This window comes from Pseudochaenichthys georgianus, chromosome 17 (genome assembly GCF_902827115.2).
Source record: "Pseudochaenichthys georgianus chromosome 17, fPseGeo1.2, whole genome shotgun sequence".
Lineage (NCBI taxonomy): Eukaryota > Metazoa > Chordata > Actinopteri > Perciformes > Channichthyidae > Pseudochaenichthys > Pseudochaenichthys georgianus.
The window spans coordinates 11,440,257-11,456,561 of record NC_047519.1 but is presented as its reverse complement, the minus strand read 5'-3'; the positions used below and the strand labels follow the sequence as shown (position 1 = coordinate 11,456,561).

General features: G+C 40.2%; 2 protein-coding genes across 2 annotated transcripts; one reads left to right on the top strand and one right to left on the bottom strand.

Moving 5' to 3' along the window:
* Positions 1-784: 784 nt before the first annotated feature.
* On the bottom strand, positions 785-9,981 carry LOC117462547 (FYN-binding protein 1). Its single transcript, XM_071206386.1, is given in 27 exon segments — positions 785-1,068; positions 1,151-1,239; positions 1,375-1,408; positions 1,621-1,634; positions 1,770-1,868; positions 2,880-2,941; positions 3,142-3,199; positions 3,364-3,427; positions 5,002-5,033; positions 5,166-5,289; positions 5,552-5,609; positions 5,611-5,712; positions 5,913-5,959; positions 5,962-5,991; positions 5,994-6,043; positions 6,650-6,763; positions 6,840-7,383; positions 7,627-7,690; positions 7,692-7,816; positions 7,929-8,034; positions 8,037-8,135; positions 8,137-8,463; positions 8,466-8,515; positions 8,518-8,728; positions 8,730-8,786; positions 8,788-8,873; positions 9,812-9,981. Coding segments are annotated over 26 exon segments (2,655 nt in total). The 5' UTR covers positions 9,840-9,981; the 3' UTR covers positions 785-1,068; positions 1,151-1,169.
* A 397-nt stretch (positions 9,982-10,378) lies between these two features.
* Positions 10,379-16,083, top strand: c8a (complement component 8, alpha polypeptide). The gene is made up of 11 exons (XM_034104275.2): positions 10,379-10,588; positions 10,711-10,813; positions 11,986-12,133; positions 12,234-12,381; positions 12,857-13,046; positions 13,143-13,325; positions 13,950-14,190; positions 14,286-14,417; positions 14,530-14,687; positions 14,845-15,070; positions 15,871-16,083. Exons 1-11 carry the CDS (start codon positions 10,479-10,481, stop codon positions 16,020-16,022), a joined length of 1,791 nt encoding a protein of 596 aa, XP_033960166.1. The 5' UTR covers positions 10,379-10,478; the 3' UTR covers positions 16,023-16,083.
* The last annotated feature ends 222 nt before the right edge of the window (positions 16,084-16,305 follow it).

Here is a 16,305-nt window from a genome sequence, read left to right as displayed (position 1 = left end):
GAAACCCAATAGACTTTTTAATATTGCAAAATAAGGAGAAAATATAAAATAAAATATACTCCCATTATACTCTTTTGCATCAATATATTATAGGTGTCGCATATATACAAAACATGTCTATGAAGTGTGTGGCTCGAAATACCAAACAAGATCAAGCATTGAAACATCCATAATCCCCTCTGTTTCAGCCCTGTTTCCAAAGTGCTGATTCTCTGTCTGTACTTTAGATGAAAAATAAGGAGCCCCTCCCCACGCCCCTCTGAGAGATATTTGGTTATAAAGAACTCAATGGTGCTCTAGGAGGAGATTCAGGTGATAAAGTGGGCGGGTGTTACCCTGGTTGCTGATTGGCTAATGGCTACACAAGACCAAAAAAACGTTATGAAATCATAAAGTGGCCAAAATCTGATCAGCCTCATTTTCAGACAGGTTCTATAGAAATGGGATCGGGACAAAAAGTGAGAGAATCTTTGTTCCTGAAACGTTCAGAGTCTCTTTACACAGAGGGGACCATGTTGACGTGAAAAAAGTGGATTTTGCCACAATAGGCGACCGTTAAGTGTACATCTGTTAAAACTTGTCATAACCGCAGACCTTATTTCAGCAATCAACACCAAAACCTATTTAAAAATACATTGATTTTTAGAGAAAATGGAACCAAGAGTGCAAGGAAGCAAACCTAATGTCCATGTTCCCGGACTCGTGCATGGCCGTACAGGAGCACGTAATGCATTGGATGTATCCAGCAGTCGGTTTCAATGAGGGTACAAATGTAATCAAAAGCGTGAATCAATAACACATTTTTTAATTGGATGTAACAACAAAACAAGAAATCAAAATGCAAAGAACACATTTACAAATAAATCCGTAAATGTACAAGTGAGGAGTTACTTTATGTCATCACTCTTTGGATGAAGTGCAAATGATTCAATGTGTGGATTAATAACAGTTACAAGATAAACTGAAGAACATATTGTGAAAAGCTCCAAGACACACTCAACAAAACAGTTGCGATAAGAATTAGAATACAGTAACAGCTCCATTCACGATAGTTTCCTTTTCTCCACTGCAGAGGAAACACATATTTAAATAAATATGATGGTACCACATTTCTTAAGTGAATTATATATTTTGAGTGTTATACATTCCTTCATTTGGCGATGTGGTACTCAGAAGTCGTCCGCATACAGCAGAGGGGGAGAAAGGATCTCCAGCTCTGTGAAGTCGACCTCCTGTTCCCTGTCAGGCAAAAACACGAAGGGTCGTCAGAGTTCACCAGGAGAATGCCAAACCTCCCGGAGAACTGGCTGCGCTCCTTTGGGAAAATCTACAAGCGTCATTTTGCTGATAAGAAGGAAAGCCGTCAACACTTACGGATACGGAGGCTCCTCGACAGCACACAATAACTCTGGGTAAAAAGAGGAGCAGATACAAAATGGCACGTTAACTTTGAACCGCACCACGTCTCCCGGTTACAGGAGTCAGATAAAGTGTCCTCCTGCAAGATGGAGCCCTCAAAGAGACGTCTAAGTACCCTGCACTTAGCTGCACCGATATCAGTGAGAGACACGAGTGGTGACAAACAGAGGGGTCATGGAACAAATTCAACTCTGAACTTACTTGGTGGCTCAGCACTTTGCACAGGATCGAAGGGATAAAAAGGAAAATATATTTTGAGAAAACATTTGATATTATTAACGATGTTGTTGGTTGCAGATTTGGATGACTTTTACGATATTGTTGAGGTCATGAATATGAGAATACTGTACTTTGTAGGAGTCACTCCGCTGCCATCAGGAATGTCATCAAATTCCTCTTTGCCGTGTTGAAAGAAGATGGCTAGTTTCTGCAGGGCGTCATGTCTCGTCCTTAAGGTGACAGACAAGACAGGGATAGGACTTGTATAACTATTTTCATACTCATTAGTAGCCTATAGGGGGCATGGCACACCTATACATTACATCACAATCCAATACAGTGACCTGAAAAGAAGTCACCCTACTTTATATATTTAGAAGATTTGTTATATTATTAATCATAGAAAATATATAGTGTCACTATAACAATATAGACTAATCAATTTAACAGGGTATGGAAGTATTTGTTTGAGGCACTATAGGACTTCAAAAATATAATTGATAATTTTTCAAGCAAACATTTTAAACATCTGCTGGTTTCAGCTTTTCAAATGTGCCGATATCCTGCTTATCTTTCTAATTTGTTTCCGATTCTGACTCGGGGGTTTTATTTGAACACATTAACTTATTATTATATTATTGGAATGGAATTAACTATGAAACATATCTTTTAACTTTTATTTATAGAAAATAACTTATAAGAACTGTGGAGGCTATTTTTATATAACATTAGAAAGACTGATTCTTACATTATAAGCTTATTGTGCTCATTTATGTGGCTGTGACTTTGGAATACATAGACTCAATCTGTCTTTTCTGGAATTCTGAACCCAAAAAACCCTCTGAACTCTACCACCAACCCCCGTCAACTGGGGGACATAGAACGATCAAAAACCTTTCGGTGTGATGTGATTCCACAGCATGTTCCATCTGTAAAAAGGTAAACACCCCCTCCCGAAATATGACTCGTAGCTAGAGTTTTTATGAGTTTCAAAGGGTTTGATATTTTTAGGGGAAATTACAGAATATATATTAGTCACCTTTTTATCATTGTGTTAAATAAAAGTCCCATGTTCAGAACAGCATTTTGTTTTATATGGTCTTTTTATCCATTAGTCGAAATACATTATGTACACACTCGCTGCCTTAGGAAGAGGGGGGTGTAGAAAGATTAATGTATGCATTGTTAGGCAAAACAAACATGCCAAGGCATCTGCTTTGACACCTGTGAGTGAGACTCACTGTGTGTGTAGGTCCTCCAGGTTGGCATCGCTCAGAGTGTGATGGGCGCTCATAGTCACATACTGTCAAAGGGAACACATGAAGGCCGGGGGGGTTAAGGGAGGGAGGGAGGGAGCCACATGGTAAATGTACATCAGGAAGCATGTTACAGTCTGCCAAACATCAATGCCTCAAATAAAACAACCACAGACAGAGCTTCCATTTCCCTTAAAACCAGAAGGTTGAGAAACCCGTGTTCTCGTTCTCATGTTTTCACTCAGACCGGATATAAAATGTACTCACACATCTCGGGCAGTGGGACCGTCTGATGGGGAAAGGAACTACGCAGGAAGAAGAGGAAGAAAAATACCCGCCACATGAACTCAATCCCGTCTTTCAAAGGGAATTACTTAAAGGCACTATGATGTGGTCAATGGTTTCCGCCTTTCTTAGAAAACACTGATTCAAAAGCAACTTTACTACCACAGTAGAGGACATTACTTACTGGCTCGCATTGACGGGGGAGATGGTCTCGTCTTCACATGCCCACTCCTCACTGTCATCGGTGACTGTGGGAAACACATTAGTTTGGTGTGAATACTGATGATCGATGTAAGGCCAGGGTAGAAACTCAAAACCCCAGCTGACATGGAACTCTTCACAATCATAAAACAACACACGGCTGTCAAGCTGAAGGAAACTACACTAACTTAAGTTAATTAAGGCCAAGTCTTGTGTTGCGCTGGTTGGTCTGGTCTGGTTAGTATCCAGTATCCTCTGTAACTGTTCTCCATCATTCAACAGTTCCATACATGAATAACCCGGTTAACTTGATGTATTTATAAGGATACAGTGCTTTTGAGATGGTTGAAGTAGCCTAATGTAAAAGTAGAGTTAGAGCTGTCAAATATTAACTGAATTCATAAAGCCTGAAGGGAAAGCTAGGATGTGTTGAAGTAGGGTTGTGAGAGGTACTGATCTGTAGTCACTGTTTTACCTATGGTGGTCAGCACACCCCGGTTTCAAAAAGCAGACAAGTACAACTTATTTTAGTCCCCTAAAGGAAAAGTGTACGTATGTAAAAGGATATGTGTAGCTACAGCGACATTAAGAACATGTTCACCACCTTCGCTTGCCGTCAGATAGCTTTACAGTTATGTCCATGCTCTCTCGAAAGCCAGCAGACCCCGTTGGCAGAAACACTTACTTTACCTTTCCAGACTTGAAAGTTGACTAGCGGTTAGTCTCGGTTATTGTGTGACTTTAGATGTTCTTAAGACCAAGTTCAGATGAACCAACATCATGTAATTACCAGACATTAACTAAGCGATCAAGGCAGCAGCAGACCAGGACCTTCTGTGGTCTAGAGGGGAAATTACACTTTTTTTGTCAAAGGAGACTGGTGGCTTTGGAGAGAGAACACATAACAGCTTCAGTTCCCCCACCAGAAAGAGCGATAAGTCGAGCGGTGACAATAGTTACAGTGTACCGCATACACTAAAACTGATATCGATTTCTTTATTTGGCAGCCTTTTTTTAGAAAGTTAAAATACATTTAGCTGGAGCTCCCGTTGCACCGAACATTGCTTTGATCCTGTGCAGGGCCGGCTTCATGGGTGGTCATTCGCAAGCCATGGCCCCCCAAACGAGTCCCTGTGCCCCCCCCAACGCAGGGCAGGCAAGCCCTGCCACTTTGCTGCGTTTTTCTTTTACTCAGTCAGTGTTTAGATAATTAACTTAAGTTATCTCAGTGGGTCTCAAACGGTTTGGTCACCATTAATGTAAAGAAGTATTTCCGAGGAACACCTTGATATGATCATTGTAGTTATTAAAAAATAAGAGAATAAATGAAAAACAGGTATGAAATACTATAAGACAGTAACACAAGAATACAGTTTTAAAGAAGAGTGATTTGGAAAATAAAGAAAAAGTAAATCTGTTTACAGTTCTGTTTCATATGGGTGCTGACAGATGTATCCATAGATCTCTTAATGTTGCTCTTGAAGTGACCAGATTGATGTATTTAACTTCAATATTGAAGTTGCGTTGGTGTTTGTGTGTTGGTTGTTGACGGCAGTGTGTGCCCCCCCGTGGTAAATGATTTCCCCTTCAATATTTTTGTTTGTGCAGAGGCTATACTTACAACTGCTTGTTAGTACAAGGTGACCAGATGATCTGCAAAACAAAGAAAATAGTTATTAGACATACATCATCACGACACAACCTACGCTGATATACTTGTGAGAATCGGCTGGTTACAAATCTGTTTAGAAGCGAAAGCATTTGTATCAGCGCAGTATCCAGCACCTGCTCCCAATGCTGATTGTGTCTGCTTCCAGGTTGCCTCCTCGTCCAGCTGCTTGGGCCTTCTTACCAAGTTCCAGCATCTCTTTGATATTTAGTTCTACGTTCATCACGGAAATATAACCATCTGCAATACCAAGGAAAGAGAAGAAACTGAAACTGAGATGTTCATTTGAAAAATCTCTTTACTTTTATGTAAAGAAACATTACTTTTAGCCTGCTTTCAGTTCAACATTCAACTCAAGTTTACACATGCTTAGACTAGTGCAGGTAACATCATGCGACAGAACCCGTTTATCAACATCAATGAATCACAATATCTCAAATCCTTGTTTTCATTATTGCGAATCTATCGGGGGGGCAAATCAACAGCATGTGTCCAAACTCACATTTGTGGTTAGTGTCTCGGGCTAACCATTTGCCTTTGGGGCAGTTGGTGGTGCGAATGTATGCCAACAGTGTCTCCTTTCTGAACTGGGAGGTCGTTCTTGCGAACCTTGCTAGCCACCATCGCCTTGACGTGGTACATGGCCTCCTCTTCACCGGTCACCTAGAGAGAACGTTTCAGTAATGTAATACTTTTCATTTACCATCATTGTGATAGTAAAACATTTCTTTAAAATGCAGGATGGAATATGAGCAAGTTAAAAACTGACCATTAAGGGCCTCCCAGAAAGCAGTTTAGAAAGCTCTACAAGACTTAAAAGTACTAAAGTATTTACTAATCAGTTGAGTATTTGCCTAACTTACTTTGAACTTCTTTTTCATTTCATGTTCCTTCTTCTCCCTCTCTTTAGCTCCTTTTTCTCCTTCTCCAGTCGCTGCTTTCCCTCTTCTTCCGTTCTTTATGTTCAGCTGTGTTAGGGCTGTTGTTGTTCTTACTGAAAACAAATCAGACTGTTCAATGGCCTCAAAGAAAACTCATTGTACCTAAAGATAACATGTTCCACCTGAATATAAATGGAACCACATTCCAGTAAAAAATAACTGAATTAGAAAAAACTAAGGTGTTTCCGATGTGTAAACAGAGGAACAAGTATATGGCTGTATGCGAGGGGATATGTCGGACATACCTGTGGGCATGAATAAAGCTCGGGTGAGAGGGATCTCGTGGCAAACTACCCCTAGCACAGTAAGACAAAAATCAATGGCTGGCCAATTTTTTTTAAAGATAAAACACAAGACTTGTACTGTCTGTTTAAAAGAATACATACCGTGGATTCCGCTGCCATAAATGATGAGGTGCCTCCTCTTTCTGAAAATAAAAGATTATTTTTGATTTGCCACATATTGTTCTCCATAAACGTACTCAATAAAAAGATGATTAAATGCTCATTTCAAATGTATTTAAGAAAAGGAGTTACCCGCTCGCACGGTTAACGTATGGATCTGTAAAAACGGTGAACAAACAGTTAAACAGGGAGAATAATGATCTGCGAAAAGCACTTCTATTAGGAAGAACTACCGTAATAAGTGAACATTCTTACTCTTCAGTCCCGCCTTTACGTTTGCGCGAGTTCTGGCCGAAGCTGAATTTGTTGATGTTCTCGACATCCTCGTACACATTATCGCACGCTTCATAGTAAATGTCCTGAGATACACTAGAGGAAGCAAAACAACCAGATGAACGAACAGGAAATGTTATCAGTATGTGATTGAAAGTAGAATAAAACTCACTCGGGATGTGGTTGACTCCCATCATACAATGCTGCATGGTTACTATTGACTGTTTCCTGCACAGCAGAGTTGGACTCCGCATCTCCCGGATCAGTCTTGTCAGCTTTAGTGCTTGAAAGAGGATCCATGATCACCTCCTCGCTCTGAGACCACTGCTCTGACACGGCAGACTCTGGGAACTCTGGGAGGTTTATTGGTTCAGGGAAGATTGCCGGATCAAGAGGCATTATGTTTAGACTGCCGAGGTTCAGATCTTGGACGTTGGTGCTCATAAAGGGCTCTACGGGACGGCACATTAATAATTGAGTTTGTGGATCCTCATAATAGACGACCCCAAAGTCATCTGGGACAGGAAGTTCAATGCTGCCTAAGTCTAAGGCCTCCAGTTCTAGCGCAGAAATGTCAACAGCTCCACCGTCTGCCATTTCAATCTCAGAAATCTCAAAGTCTGGAAACTCTGGAGCGTCGTGCACAGACTGGGAGATGGATGGGTGCTTGGCCTTTGGCTCTGCGCTTGGTGCTTGGCTCAGACCTGGTGACACCTCTATAAGAAGAAACCAAGATCAGCATTTGAAACAGATGTTCAGCCTAACCACAAGAAAGTATAATGTAAACCGCAGCACTGAATACACACAGTGAGCGATGTCAAAGTGAAATCAAACTTTTTGCCAATATAGTCTTCAGTCCGTCAGCCACAAAAGAGGGGTTGGGGAAATAATATTAAAATGAAGCACAGCTACTGAAATGGAGAAGAAAAAGAACGGAAATGAAGAAAAGTTAACAAAACCGTTAACTGTGGGTCGATGGTAACAGCTGAGATCCACAAATTGAGGTCTGGGGGGCTTTTTTGGGCAATGGACCCAGTGACATCGAGTCAGGCAGGGGCTCCTTTCGAGGGGCAAGGGCTGGATGAGGTTCACCAGTCTTGACATGGGGAAGAGTTGTATCTCTGCCAAACTGCTTATTTCTAGCATACTCTAGCCATTGGGAAGACAATATCACAAACACATTAGATATCTTATTGAAAAACTAGCATAGGATGAAATGGGTGTCTGACATGGACACAAAATGGTTCTGAATGTAACGTACTGTGTGGTGTGTAGTCTGCTTTGAAGAACGGCCGGGCCGATAGGCAAGCCAGGTGTGGAAGATAGACGGGAGAAGGTATGGGTAGTTTGGGTAGTTCAGATTCCACCAAGTATTTGGCGGCGAAGAAAACGCCTCGTGTCTCGAGACGTGGTCAGGGGACCGCCAGCTCTTAGCTTTAACAGAGATCAACATCTGCTTGCGTGAAAAACTTCTTCTTGGCTTTCTCCAAGGTGCTCATAAATGTATTTTCGGAGTCGAGAGTTGACTCTGCATTAGGAGGGGTGATTGGGATGTCGGGGCTGGACAGGGGGTACTCTACGGGTGATTGGTCACTTGGGAGGGAAAGCCCATCTTCTATGGTGTGTCTTTCCAAGGAGGGCAACTCACCAGGAGCACTGGAGGGTCTGATGGTCAAATCAGCATACGTAGGCTCATTTTCATTTTCTGCACTGATCTTTGAAGCTTTTAGTTGACTTGAAGGAAGCAGCAAAGCTTTCTTCTTGATTTTTGTTTTGTGGCAGGACTTCTTTTCTCTGGCTCTGGTTCCAGTTTGTGCTCCTTTTTGACTGGCGGTTCTGTCTTTTTCTCTTCGCATGCAGGGGAGGAAGCACCAGAGCCATGTGTTGTCTTTGATGGAATGCCTTATTGTTGCCTCTCCATTAGTCGGCTGGGATGAGGGGGGAGGTCTGCTGAGGCTGTGGTGGAAAGGATATCGGTCGCTTACCTCCAGATGCCCGCAGCCCATCTCTGAATATGACCCGGGGAACTGGGGGCTTGTTTTCCAAAGCAATATTAATACTCGCTGACCAAAGAGCTGAAGTGTCCTCCGGAAGGTGGAAGGAATTTGGGTTTCTCTGCAAACAGGTGGGCGACTAGCTCTGGATTGAGCCAAGAGGGGCCTCTTCCTGAAACTTGGCCACTCAGAGCTTTGAAACCGCTCAGTCCCTCCATTGGAAAAAAAGAATCATGAAATAATTAGATAAATAGAAATATGACTACTTCACAGGAAATGTACTTAATTATTTATGGTAGCAAACCCCAATGCTGGCACAACATCATTTAAGGGTTGGTTTACCAAAATTACGAAAAACATCTCACAAAATTACTTAGTTTTGGATTTACATGATTGGGGTTTTTGAAGATCTCTCTCCATGATTTCGTCTGCCTTTAACCCAATATAATGTACAAAAATAAAAAACAACAATTGAAATAAGTATAAATATATTTTAAAAAGGCAGGAAAGGTGGTCTGTATGTGCGTGCAATGTGCATGTATGGGGATGATTCTAAAATGAATATGTTTAGGGTTTAACAGTTAGGTGGATAGAACAGACTAATATATTGACTTAATAAGGAAACAATTAAACCACAATCATACCATTTATATATTAATATTCTGTTTTTGTGTTAACCTTGAATTTCTGAAGAAAACTTGCCTCCATTGTAAACAAAGAACCAAAAAACAGAGGAAAATAACACTTGTAAATCAAGGTTTTGATTGATTTTTCTTCTTTTGTTAAAGGCAGCCCACATTTATCTTATATTTCTCCATATTTAAATGTTATTCTAAAAGAATATGATGCTGTTTGATTTTCTAATGCGATATATTAAATACTGTAAGCACCACAAAATAAATTGTATTTGCAGCCATCGTTTGGGAATGGAGACTGATATCTTTGAGATAGGTATCTGAGAATCTGGGCCAATAAACCCCCAAACTATCTGTTGAATAAAGCTAGACACCACTAGAAGTGAATGATACATTGTGTTGTAATGTGCGTGAACCAACACGGGGTAACAGTTAGCCCATACCATGGTATGCTTCTTAAATGAAGCTATCTTTGAACGTTGTTCGAGTAAATTCACTCTATCTTTAAAAGTCACCTCTTCCATTGTAGCTCGTTCTGTGCATCCCTGTTCAGCTTGTCACCGTTGGAAAGCGGTCAAAGATGAGGTAACGTGGAAGCTGTCGGCTTCGTTGATCAATCATGAGAAGAAACAAACAAGCAGCTAAAACAAAACAATTTGAAAGCAACGCCGCGAGACGTACCTGCTGCGCGTGACCTGATGACGTGCGCGTTCGTGCCGTTTAATTGAGCAATCAGAACTCGACGTCACGTAGTAGCACAAAGAGGCAGAGCCACTGTTTTTTCTTTTTAATAATATATATATATATATTTATATTATCAATACAAATAATCATGAAAATCATAATCTCATTTAAAACAAAATGATATTCTTTACTGCAGATATTGTAAAAAGGAAAACGTTTGTGTACAGTTTGAGGTGTATTAAATAGTTTGCTGTTGTTAGCCTACATCAAAAGTGTATATTTTGTTCATATTGGGACGCCATGTTCTGGCTTTATTTAAGTGTTTTCTGGGGTATAGATTAATACAAAAAAGCATTCCCAACTGTTGTAAGAGCACATGTTACTCTTCATGAATCATTCACTGTGGTTGGTCAAGACTGCAGTGAAGAGAAGTCACAAAACAACGGCTGTTTTGGGATGTGGTATTTGAATCCTAAGGACTAGCTACTCATTTTCAGCATGGAGAGATATTTGAATGTACTCCTGACTTTATGCATGCTGCATCTTGCTTTACATTTGAGCCCAGCTGTGAGTGCATCCAGGACGCCATGGACAACTGCTGATGAAAGGTGCAGTATTCCTCCCTTTAATATATCTTACATTCACTTAATTACATCTTGGTAGTGGTTGAATATATTCCATGGATATAAGAGAAGGAACTGAGATAATAAAAGTGCTTTTGGGGTGACAGTTTGGCAAGGAGTGCCAGAGCTGTCAACAAACCAAATCCCATCAACTGTAAACTCGGGAGATGGTCATCCTGGACTCCATGTAACTCCTGCACAGAAGAAAGGGTAATGTTGTTTTCTCAATACATTAATTAATAAGTCATGCAAAAATGTTGTATACAAATTGGTATTACATATTATGAGTGGCTTAAACTCTAGTGTTGACACAGTTTTCTGTTTGGTAGCTCAGATCAGTAATATTTGGATGGGTCCAAAGGGTGAAATTATTATCCTAAAACAGCACATCTGCTCTAATAAGGTCAATACTGCGTCAGGCCGTTGTGTCCTTGGACACTTCACCCGAATTTGCTCCTGTGGGTATTGTCCACAGTAGATGACCATTACATGTATGTATGATCTGTATGTGTAATGTGTATTTGTAAAGCGCTTTGAGAGTCATTGATAAGCGCTATAATAAATATAAGGATTATTATTATTATAATAAAAGTCGGCCTTAATTTTACAATGCTGCTCCAAAATGTGAAGCTGCCAGAACCCATTGTACATTAAAGTAGCAACTATTAGTCGATACACGGGAAAAAAAAACATTTGCAAACTCATTTGATTTCAATACATTGTTACTTGAATGCATTTTTGCTGATTCAGACAAGAAGATTACTACCTCTTATGTCTGTCAATTAGTGCATATAAGAAAGCTACTACCAACGGCCAGTATGGTAGCTATAGCATAAGACTGGAAACAGAGATAAAACAGATATCCTTATAATGTCTAAACAAAATCTGTCTACCATGCAGCTCCATTTCTTGTACGGAATAAACACATCAACCCATTTTAACGCAAGTAACCATTTGTTGCCATTGAAACGTGGCAAACATGTCGTTTTCAGCATCCAAAACATGATTATCTCCTGCTTCTCTCTGTTTCAAGACACTGAATGACATCATCTTGCTTTGAGAAACTGGAACGGACACATTTAAATTTGTAATGACATTTTATAGACTGAGTAATCTAGAAAATATTTTGCAGATTGATCAGTAAAGAAACAAAAACCTTATACCAATATTTATATAGCTACTTATAGGTAATGTACAAATAATGGGAAACATTTTTTGAATGTATGTTTTAAAGGCAACAGTATGAACAACATGTCATGCCTTAAAATGTGGCATTCTTCTGTGTGTATGCATACTGTATGTCTGTACACCAATGATGGTACAGTATATAAGGAAGGAACATGGGGGATTTTGATGCTAACTAATGTGTGGCTCTGTTTTAGATCCGTTTCAGACACATAGAGAAGCCCTCTCAGTTTGGTGGCACCGAGTGCTTTGAGACACTCTGGGACAAGTTGGCATGTCCCAGAGTGACAACTCAGTGTATGTTGACAGATTACTGCGGAGAGAGCTTCACCTGCAACGAAACAGGCCAGTCCCTCCAACGCAACATATTATTGCTAAGATGAAGATGCTTTTTATGTTTGCGTGTGCATCCAGTATACGTAAATGTGTGTTTCTGTGTATCCAGGGCGTTGCATCAGCCAGTCCCTTCGCTGCAATGGAGAGATGGACTGCGAGGACTTTTCTGACGAAGACAACTGTGAAGAAATCAGGCTGAGAGATGACAAATGTTCAACCTTTCTACCCATCCCTCGGGCTGAACGTGGCACTCAGGGGTAAATAATGCATATAATGGTGTCATTATTCGCTTTAGGTTTTATATCAAAAAGGAAGAACATTTATTTCTAGCATTGCAAATGACTTACTAAGACAGTTGTAACAAATTCTAAGAACATACAGCATCAGGATAAATACATCGTCAACACAATATCTTCCTCTCTCAAATATCTTAAAAACATCCTAAATCTACATAGTTAGAATGACGCCAATATTCATACAAATGTGTCCCGTTTAAACTTCAATCTTGGAGAGCTATTCTATTTAGCGAGAGTTAAAGGTATGTTTTTGGGTCTTACTTCCCACAGATCAATCAGTTTGTAATACTTCAAATGCAAGGGCCTTCACCCGTGGGCCATCTTCATTGGAATATCTCATTTGACATTAGAACGTAATCTAACACACATGTATTTCAATTAAAATCTTTCGACATATCACTTTACTGACTGATTTAAATGACTTCTTTGTCTACAGCTACAACAGCTTGACTGGAGGCTTTGTGGATCATGTACTTGACCCAATGTACTTTGGTGGAAAGTGTGAATATGTCTATAATGGTGAATGGAGGAAATTCCTTTACGACGCATTCTGTGAGAAACTGTATTACAATGAAGACGAGAAGAACTACAGGAAACCTTACAACTACCATACTTACCATTTTGTGGTATTGTAATGTTGTTACTTTTTTGGGGTGTCTTTAATAAATGAATACATGAACTAAGACATTTTGATTTTGACAAGACGGTTGTATTGATTTCAGGCTCAAGCTATGTCAGAGGGTTCTCATGAATACTATGAAGATATGACGAGCGTCCTGGCAGCAAGAAAAACGATGAATTCCTTCAACGCTGGATTCACAGTTGGGGTCTATTATGTGGAAGATGGACGTACTGCAAGTCTAGAATATGAGTTTCTCAAAAACATAACGCAACATAAAAGCCAGGTATGATCTGTTGACCCAAAGGTTAAAAGTTCTACATGAAGTGCAGTTAACTATTTTGTTTATTTCAAATATATACTATCATTGTGAAATGTTTGAAATCAGGGTTTGCGGATTTCTCAAAGCATTAGCCATTTAAAAAAAATGCTTGTTGGCTTTCTTGGCAAAAGTTAGACAAGAAGATTGATTCCTCTCATGCCTTTCCACTGCTACACAGTGGGAGCTACTGCCAGTAGCAAGTAAGCTTAGCATAGGCTAAAGACTTGAGACAGAGGGAAACCTAGTCTAGCCTAGTCGTGTCCAAAATGTACATATTCTGCCTACCAGCTTGTTTTTTTAAAGACTGAAATTGAATAAGTAGTCAATTGTGAACTGGCAAGTGGATTTGTGTTGCTTTAGAGTCATAGCTCGATGTTTCCTCCCAGTCTGAATGCTGGGTTAAATATCACAAAATTGATCTCTCTTCTCATCTTACTGTATTATCCACAATTTTAAACTCCTTTATCCAGTGGTAAGTGTCAAAAGATAGCACATTTTTTGGGGTGTATAAATCATATAAAGTTTATAATTACCTATTCTACCTCTGAAAAGGAAAAGTCTATAAAAAACGTTTTTCTTTGTCCTCAGGACCTAGGGTTCGTCAGGCTTTTCTCCAAAGTGCAAACAGCCCACTTCAAAATGAGAAGTAATGAGTTGATGCTTCATGAAGATTTCTACATTTCACTCATGGAGCTCCCGGAGCAGTATGACTTTGGGATGTACTTCCGCTTCTTCAGCACATTTGGCACCCACTATGTCACAGAGGGAACTATGGGAGGAACCCTTGAATACATTGTTGTCGTCAACAAAACGTCCATGGCAAGCTCAAGTACTGTCGGCCCTACAGTTTTTTAATCAATGTCAATTGATAGGAAAGGTACCGTGAAGCAACCTTTATTAAATACTCTTTACTTACTCTTACAGATATGGAAGGTAAACAAGTTGGGCTATGCTTTGGTGGCTCTATTGGTGTAAGCTATCCTATCGACGGCTCTAGTTCAGTCGACTTAAAAGTGGGTGGGAAAGGATGCATAAAAAAGGGAGCAGTCAATATAGGTAAGTCATCAAAAATCTTTATTTTGAACTGTTTCTATCGACATCTGATATGAAAGATTGTTTCAGTAGAGTGTTATCAAAGCTTTGATTTCTCTCCTCTTTTGAATTGTAGAAAAGGACGCAGATTCTGCTATAATTAAGGACATTGTTACTCTGGTGAAGGGGGGACATACCGACAGCAGCAGTGGCCTGTTGGCTATCAGGGATCCTGAGACCTACAGGAACTGGGGAGCATCCCTTAAATACAACCCAACACTCATCGATTACGAGGTCACCTGAAATATCATTTGAGATAACACTATCTTACAGAACATACATTATAGTGCATTTATTTGTTCATGATCTCACACTGCTTTTGTGCGTATGCTGTCATGGTCATATGCATTTGAGTAACTTGTCTACTCTTCCTATCTCTGTCCGTTCATAGACCCTGCCAATTTATGAGCTTGTGCGCCGCAGCACGGCTGCCGAACATTCAGGTACGAGACTGGCCAACTTGGAGAGGGGCTTGGATGAGTATCTGCAACAGTTCAACTCGTGTCGCTGCGCCCCATGTAGGCACAATGGCATTCCTGTCCTCAGGGGTACTTCCTGTGTTTGCATCTGTAAGTCCGGCTACCAGGGAAAGGCTTGTGAAGAGACTCTCAGAGGAGGTGAGAAGTTTTTCATGAGTAAATACAGCAGAGAAAATCACATTACAATCATTTGCTAAAGATAAAGCTTTTTTTCTCCAGTTTACAGTCTTTATGTTAAATTAAGCTAATTACTTCATGTGTCCAGGCCTATTTACATTAACATTGTTAATGAAATGGGTGAGAGAGAGAAAGGCATTTGACCATGCGACAACCTTCAGGGTTAAACAGTAGAAAAACTGAAGTCCCTTGAATGGCCACTTGAGGCTGGCTCAAAATCTAAGGGCAATCCAATGCACAGGCCCAACTGTACTGCAGAGCACGTTTCCAGCCGTTTTGGTCTTAATAGCGACTTTTGAAATGAAATGACAAAGGAACGCAGAAGGAACATTTTATATTCATTTTCAGTTTTAAATAATATTTAGGCCAGAAGTTTTACATAATTATGTGAAATGCGTCAAGTTGGTGGGTGCCATCAAAGGTTGGTAGCCGCTTGGGAACTGTCCAGCTGCGTCACTTGGGCATTCATCAGTTCCACCGATCTATTTTATCATGCAATATCTCACTCTCAGGGCAAATAAAGAGGCTTCCAACGGGAGACATTTTTGTAGACCATTTGATAAATAAACTGGTGCAGCTAAAAAGAAAGAACAAAAGAAAGAGCCAGCTGCAATTGTATACTAAAAGGAGTTGTCTGACATTTGATTAAAATGTTGACTTTTTCTAAATGTACCAACTAATAATCATTACATTACAATACATTCTGTATTTGTGTTCTTTTGTTAATCTTGGCTTTAAACCCCTTAATTTCTCATCGAAAGATACCAGGACGGATGGGTCGTGGTCGTGCTGGGGGGCCTGGACAGCATGTGCAACGGGGAGGAAGACTCGGACAAAGACCTGTGATAACCCTGCTCCTGATGGGGGCGGAGCAACCTGCAGAGGCTCCTCCTTTCAGACTCGGCACTGTTGAACTCACTCAGCGAGAAAATCTATGTTTTTTTAATGAATAAAAACTGGTTTTTCACCCTGTTTATCTGTCTGAGCTTTGAATAAAAAGATGAAATGCATACCTTTATCAGGACACAGACTATACTAATCTGTATATCAAGGCAGCAATGTTGTGCAGACTTTACCACGTGTGTGTAGATGCTTTGTATTCCAATCTTTAAATGCTTTGAATGTGAAGGTTGAATAAATCAAACAGGAGCTGAATGTAGGTCAGTGCTTCAGACTGATCTAGTTAAATGCTACAG